The 6821-nt window shown below is 48.1% G+C and overlaps 1 protein-coding gene across 1 annotated transcript in view; it reads left to right on the top strand.

Annotated features, from left to right (window-relative positions):
• The first annotated feature begins 298 nt into the window (after positions 1-298).
• The window catches only part of CERKL (ceramide kinase like), an 83737-nt gene continuing 77214 nt past the window's right edge, over positions 299-6821 (top strand). The window contains exon 1 of the mRNA XM_038750997.1: positions 299-482. Coding sequence (XP_038606925.1) covers positions 299-482 — 184 coding nt within the window. The remainder of the gene's footprint in view (positions 483-6821) is intronic.

The following is a 6821-nucleotide window of genomic DNA, read 5'->3' as shown; positions in this document are numbered from 1 at the left end:
TCTGTGCCTCAGTTACCTCATCTGGAAAATGGGGATTAAGACTGTGAGCCCCATGTGGGACAACCTGATCAGTGCTTTGCACATAGTAAGCGTTTAACAAATACCATCATTGTGGTTACTGTTGTTATTACGGGGAGGGCGTTGCTCGGGCTCCATCCCCGCGACGGGGAGAGGGAGGGGGAGGTTTCCATGGTGGCCGTTGCCATGGCAGCAGGAGCCGCGGCCCCGGACGCGGCCCCGGTGGCGTGGGGAAGCTGCGGCCGGCCCTGCCGGCTCTTGCCCGGTCGTGTGGCCGGCCATGCCCCGCGGCAGGCTGGGGCCCCCCTCCCGCACCCGTGTGAGCCCCTCCTGGGCCGGGGGGCGGCCGGGGGCGGGGCGGGCCCGGCTCCGGGGCATCTTCCAGATCGGCAAGAGGAGCTGCGACGTGGTCCTCACCGACACCGCCCTCACCTGGAGGCCCATCCGACCCCACCCACCCCAAGGTGAGAGCCCCCCCGCCCCAATTCTCCCGGTCCCCCGCTCCCCCTTCTTCCCCTCCCCCTCCCCCCCACCATATTCACCCTGCCCCCATCCCTGACCCCCCTTCTTCCCGTCCCCCTCCTCCTCTTTTTCTCGACCCCCCATTTCCCACCCCTCCCTTCTTTTACGACCCTATCTTCCCCTCTCCCCCCTTTCCTTCTCCTTCCCCCTTTTCCTCTTCCCCCTTTCCCCTCTTTCCCCTCCCCCTTTCTTCTTCCCCCTTCCTCTCCCCCCTCTTCCCCCTTTCTTCGACCCCCCTCTCCCCCTTTCTCAATTCCCTCTCCCCCTTTCTTCGACACCCCATCCTTGAACCCCTTGTCCCTCCTCCCTCGACCCCCATTTCCTCAACCCCCTCTTCCCTCCCTTTCCTTGAACCCCTCTTGCCCCTCTTCCCTCGACTCCCCTCCCCTTTCTTCGATTTACCTCTCCCCCCATTTTCAACCCCCTCTCCCCCCTTTTAAACCTCCTTCTCCCCTCTTTTCATCCCCCCTCCTCTCTTTTCATCCCCCCTCCTCTCTTTTCATCCCCCTCCTCTCTTTTCACCCCCCTCCTCTCTTTTCATCCCCCCTCCTCTCTTTTCATCCCCCCTCCTCTCTTTTCAATCCCCCTCCTCTCTTTTCATCCCCCCTCCTCTCTTTTCATCCCCCCCTCCTCTCTTTTCATCCCCCCTCCTCTCTTTTCATCCCCCCTCCTCTCTTTTCATCCCCCCTCCTCTCTTTTCATCTCCCCTCCTCTCTTTTCATCTCCCCTCCTCTCTTTTCATCTCCCCCTCCTCTCTTTTCATCCCCCCTCCTCTCTTTTCATCCCCCCTCCTCTCTTTTCATCCCCCCCTCCTCTCTTTTCATCCCCCCCTCCTCTCTTTTCATCCCCCCCTCCTCTCTTTTCATCTCCCCCTCCTCTCTTTTCATCCCCCCTTCTTCCTCGACCCCCCCGGGTGGTCCCCAGGCACACAAGCTTCGTGCCCCCGCCCCCAGACAGGAGGCGTTTCTCTGATAGCCAGCTGCCCACTCGACTGCGGTAATGTGTCAGCGCACGTGGGGGCGGATCGTGGGCCGTCTCCCTAACACGTGCTGGCTCTCACTCCTCGTTGCACGTGTCTCACCGCTCTTCAGGGTCAACCAAAGAAAAACAGGTCTGATCCCTAAATCCCGCTGCAACACTCTTCGGGAAAGGTTAGTTTCCATTTCTTTGGCAGGCAGGGGGATGCATTGGGTCCTTCAATTAATCAATGGTATTGATTGAGGGTTTACTACGGGCAGAACAATGTACTAAGCTCTTGGGAGATTGCAGTAGAACAGAGTTGGTAGACATATTCCCTGCCCACAACGAATTTATAGTCTAGATGATCTCAATGTAGTGTGACCTGGGCAAAAGAATATAGGGCTTAAGAGGTTTAGCATGGGGTTAGACTGTCAGCTCGTTGCAGGCAGGGAATACATCTGTTTACTGTTCTAGTGTACTTTCCCAAGTGCTTAGTACAGTGCTCTGCACACAAGTGCTCAATAGATATGATTGAATAAGTCAGGGGGCTTGGGCTTGGTCCTGATCCTAGGGATGGGGAAAATAGGGGAGAAAACTTAAAGGAGGGGGATGGGGGAGAGAGGGTCAGGGGGCGTGTTTCTAACTTTTATATATTAACATAACTATATTACTCCTCTGTCATTGATAGAATGCACAGTTTTGGTAAAATGGGGCTCCATCTAATTGTCAGGGAGCCGATTTTCCATTTAGAACATGTTCCCTGGGGAAAATTGGCTTCCACATCACCTTTCAGCTTGAGGTGCAGTTTTTCAGAAGCTAGTTGGGTCATAAATCAGTGAATGCAGGTATGCAGTAAAATATGTACAAACATGAAAGGTAAACTAAAACTTATTTTTGCATATGAAACAGAAAACTAAATACTTTGGAAAGCTATTGGACCAGAAGGTTTGTAATGAAGCACATGTGAGAAACAAGTCTTTCTTTTCTCTGGTGAAATAAGACTCTTATGTTTTCCAGTTGTAGTAATCGATTGCCTTATTGGCAAGTTAAGTTAATGCTGTGGAGACTATTAAGTTCAAAGTTGGGTGAAACCAGGCAACAAGGGCAATGACAACTTTCACCTGAGTTTTCAGACTGGCCCAAGAAGACAGGTGGTTAGCATAATCCTATCCATGAGAAGTAGCATGGCTAAGTGGATAGAACAGGGACATGGGAATCAGAAGGTCCTGGTTTCTAATCCCTGCTCTGCCACTTGTCTGCTGGGTGACCTTGGGGAAGTCACTTCACTGCTCTAGGACTCAGTTCCCTTATCTGGGGATAAAGACTGTGAGCTCCATAGGGGGTAAGGACTAGGTCCAACCTGATTGAGTTGTATCTACCCAGTGCTTAGAACAGTGCTCTGTGCATAGTAAGTGCTTAACATGTACCATCATTAATTAACCCTATCTAGGTTCCTGGAGAGGATCTATAAGGAAGTATTGCTCTAGGAAAATCCACAGAACCTCTGGGTGGAGGAGAGCCATGGCCAGCTGCAGTCATTCTGACTGACAATGAGTTACAGGCTGTGAGTGAGTAGAGAAGGGAATTCCATGCTCAATAACCTATGCAAAGCAGGGGAGGGCAGAGCAGATAAATTTATTTCTACAAGGGTACCTTGAACCCCTGAAGCTGGTTAGTCATCCTGCAATGGGGGTTTTTGTGCACAAGGGAGTCTGAGCTCTCTGAGGTGTGGGGAAACGCACGGCATGACATTGAGGAAAAAGGATCAGTGCAGTCCTCTCTAGCCCAGGGCAGGTGAAGTGGGAACTGGCGGTCAGAAGATGAACTAGGATGCTGAGGCATGGAGGGCAGTCCATCCACCAATAGCATTTGTTGAGCACTTACTCGGTGCAGAGCATTATACTAAGTGTTAGAGGGGAAGACGGGCATTAATATAAGTAGAAGCAGTGTGGCTCAGTGAAAAGAGCACAGGCTTTCGAGTTAGAGGTCATGGTTCAAATCCTGGCTCTGCCAATTGTCAGCTGTGTGACTTTGGGCAAGTTACTTAACTTCTCTGTGCCTCAGTTACCTCATCTGTAAAATGGGGATTAAGACTGTGAGTCGCCTGTGAGACAACCTGATGACCTTGTAACCTCCCCAGTGCTTAGAACAGTGCTTTGCACATAGCGCTTTATAAATGCCATTATTATTATTATTCCTATAAGTAAATTAGAATCTATAATTTAAAGATACTCACATAAGGGCTGTGGGGTTGAGGGTAGAGTGAATATCAAATGCCCCAAGGTCCCATATCCAAGTGCATAGATGAGACAGAAGGGAGAGGGAACTGGAGGGAACGAAGGCTTCATTGGGGAAGTCTTCTTGGAGATGTGAACTTGTTAATGCTTTGAAGGTGAAGGGGAGGGAGTTTTAGGCTAGGGGAAGGATGTGGGAAAGGGGTCAGTGGTGGGATAGATGAGATCAGGGCACATGGAGTTACCTGGTGCTAGTGGAATGGAGCATGAGAGCTGGGCTGTTCTAAATCAGTGAGGCAAGGTAAGAGGGGGCAATCTAATTGTTTTAAAGCCTTTGGTAAGGAGTCTCTGATGTAGAAGTGTTTGCAGGCTGCTTGTCTGCTCTGTGACGGGCAAGTCACTTCACTGTACCTCAGTTACCTCTTCTGCAAAATGGGGATCAAGAATGTGAATTCTATGTGACATAGGGACTGTGTCCAACTTCATTCACTTGTAACCACCCCAGAGCTTAGTGCAGTGCCTGGCACATAATAAGCATTTAACAAATACCACAAAAAAGTGGATGGTCAGCCATTGGAGATTCTTGAGGAGTGGGGATATTTGGAGCAAATGGTTTTGAAGATAAATGATTTGGGCAGCAGAGTGAAGGATGGACTTCACTAGAGAGAGACAGGAGGCTAGGAGGTCAGTGAGGAGGCAGATGCAGTAGTCAAGGCGGGAGAGGATACATGCTTCGATCAGGGTAGTAGCAGTTTAGATGGAGAGAGAAGAGCAGATTTTAGCAAATGTGAAGGTAGAACCAACAGGATTTGGCAACAGATTGAGTATGTGGGTGGAATGAGAGAGATGAGTTGAGGACAATGCCAAGGTTATATAGGTTTGAATTAAGGAGGCTGGTGATATTATCTACAGTGATGGGAAGAACGTGGGGAGGACAGGGTTTGGGTGGGAAGATAAGGAGTTCAGTTTTGGACGTGTTTAAGTTTGAGGGTTCGGCGAGACATCCAGGTAGAGATGTCTCCAAGGCAGGAGGAAATGCGAGACTGCAGGGAAGGAGAAAAATCAGGGCTGGAGATGTAGATTTGGGAATCATCCACATAGAACCAATGGGAGCAAATGAGTTCTCCAAGGGAGAATTAGAGCTGGGTTTAGAACCCAGGTCCTTTGACTCCTAGGTCTGGCCTCTTTCCACTAGGCCATACTGCTTCTCTATGCATTTCTTAGGAAGGTTCCGAATCTACAGTCAGTACAAAGTCAGTTTCATCAGCTCCAAATGTGCATCAACCTCAACATCAATGACAAGCGAGATTACTGACTGAGATCTTGGAAAGCAATCAGTTCACCAGTAATAATAATAATAATGTTGGTATTTGTTAAGCGCTTACTATGTGCCAAGCACTGTTCTAAGTGCTGGGGTAGATACAAGGTAATCAGGTTGTCCCAAGTGGGGCGCACAGTCGTCATCCCCATTGTACAGATAAAGTAACTGAGTCACAGAGAAGTACTGAAGCAATATTCTGTTCTACCTTCTGCTTTGTCTGTGAGCCCCAGGTGGGACCTGGGGAATGTTGTAGTAACCCCAGTGCTTGGCATATAGTAAGCTCTTAACAAATGCCACTATCATTATCATTATGATTAATCTTAATATAATGGACACAGCAACACAACTTTTGGTGGGGAAATGTAGTGAGATTGGTAGATAGGAAGAAGAAGAATGGTATTTGTTAAGCACTTACTATGTACCAAGCACCATTCTAAGTGCTGGAGTAGACAGAAGGTTATCAGTTTGGCCACACTCCCTGTCCCGCATGGCGTTCACGGTCTAGGAGGGAGTAGGATTTAATCCCCCTTTTCCAAGTGAGGTAACTGAGGCACAGAGATGTTAAATGACTTGCCCAAGGTTATACAGCGGACAACTGATGGTTAGATTTGGACCTCAGGTCCTCTGATTACCAGGCCTGTGCTCTGTCTACTAAGCCAAGCTGCTAAGTAGAAGAAGGATTTCCAAGCCACCACCATTCAGTAAGCCAAAAGGAGACACAAACTGGCTGATGGTGAAACTCAGTGCCAGCAATGATATGCCATTAGAGAAGACAAATCAACCCTGTAGGCCTCATTTGGGTGAGCGATTCCTCTCTTCGGGCAAAGGATTTGCAGAGATCTGGATAGCAAGAGGCAGGCTGAGGCTGGTAAACAGACAGGTAGCAAGGGACTCTTTTTCCTGTGCACCTGGTGCGGAAGAAAGTTTGACTCATGGTTCAGTTCTTTCATTCCCACTGACCTACGTGGGTAAAATCTTACTCTGAGTGGTGTCTTCAAAAATGAAGGATGTGATCTTAAGTTTTCTACATACTGGCATGTATGTATCTTTTAGTTGTCTTATGTGTGAACATGTTTCCTTTTGCAAAGTGTTTCATGTGTGTGTGTGTGTGGTTGGGTTTTCTGTTCCTTGCTTCTAGTGGCAATGGCTATAGTGTGCTTTTGCGATGATGATTTTTTTAGCTATTTTAAGTAGGCTTAATAGTGGGATTGCCTCCAGATACCAGTGATTTGCTCCTAAGGCTTCAGTGCTTGGCATATAGTAAGCACTTAAGAAATACCATAATTATGATTATTTTGATTTTCTTCACCATTCTTGGGTTATTGTGATTACAGTCACCCAGTTTGGCACACAGATCTGGTGCTGAAAAATCCTCATGAAGGGTGAACCTCTCCTTTAGAGACCTAACATCAATGCTTGAAGTGATTTGGCTCTGGGTATCTTATATGAACCTCACTGGAGCCTCGTAAAGCAACTGATTTGCATAGCTTAATAATAGGAACAAAACTTCTCTTCACGTGGAAAAAGAAAAGTCATGTAGCTCAAAGGCAAGAAGTAAAGCCGGAAGTATAACATTTTAAATTCTGCAAGAAAGACTATTTTCTAGGACCCTAATTTAGCCTGCATTTTGGAAATATGGTTTTCAAAATGAAAGCAAAGGTAGAAAACAAGTTTGCAGAAGCATGAAGGTGAGAAAAATAGTCGCGCGACTTTAACAACACAGAAAAGGGTGGTCATAAAGGAATTAGTAGAGCATGATGCCCTTT

The sequence above is a fragment of the Tachyglossus aculeatus genome, chromosome 9, assembly GCF_015852505.1.
Source record: "Tachyglossus aculeatus isolate mTacAcu1 chromosome 9, mTacAcu1.pri, whole genome shotgun sequence".
Lineage (NCBI taxonomy): Eukaryota > Metazoa > Chordata > Mammalia > Monotremata > Tachyglossidae > Tachyglossus > Tachyglossus aculeatus.
This window is presented reverse-complemented; position numbering and strand designations above follow the sequence as displayed.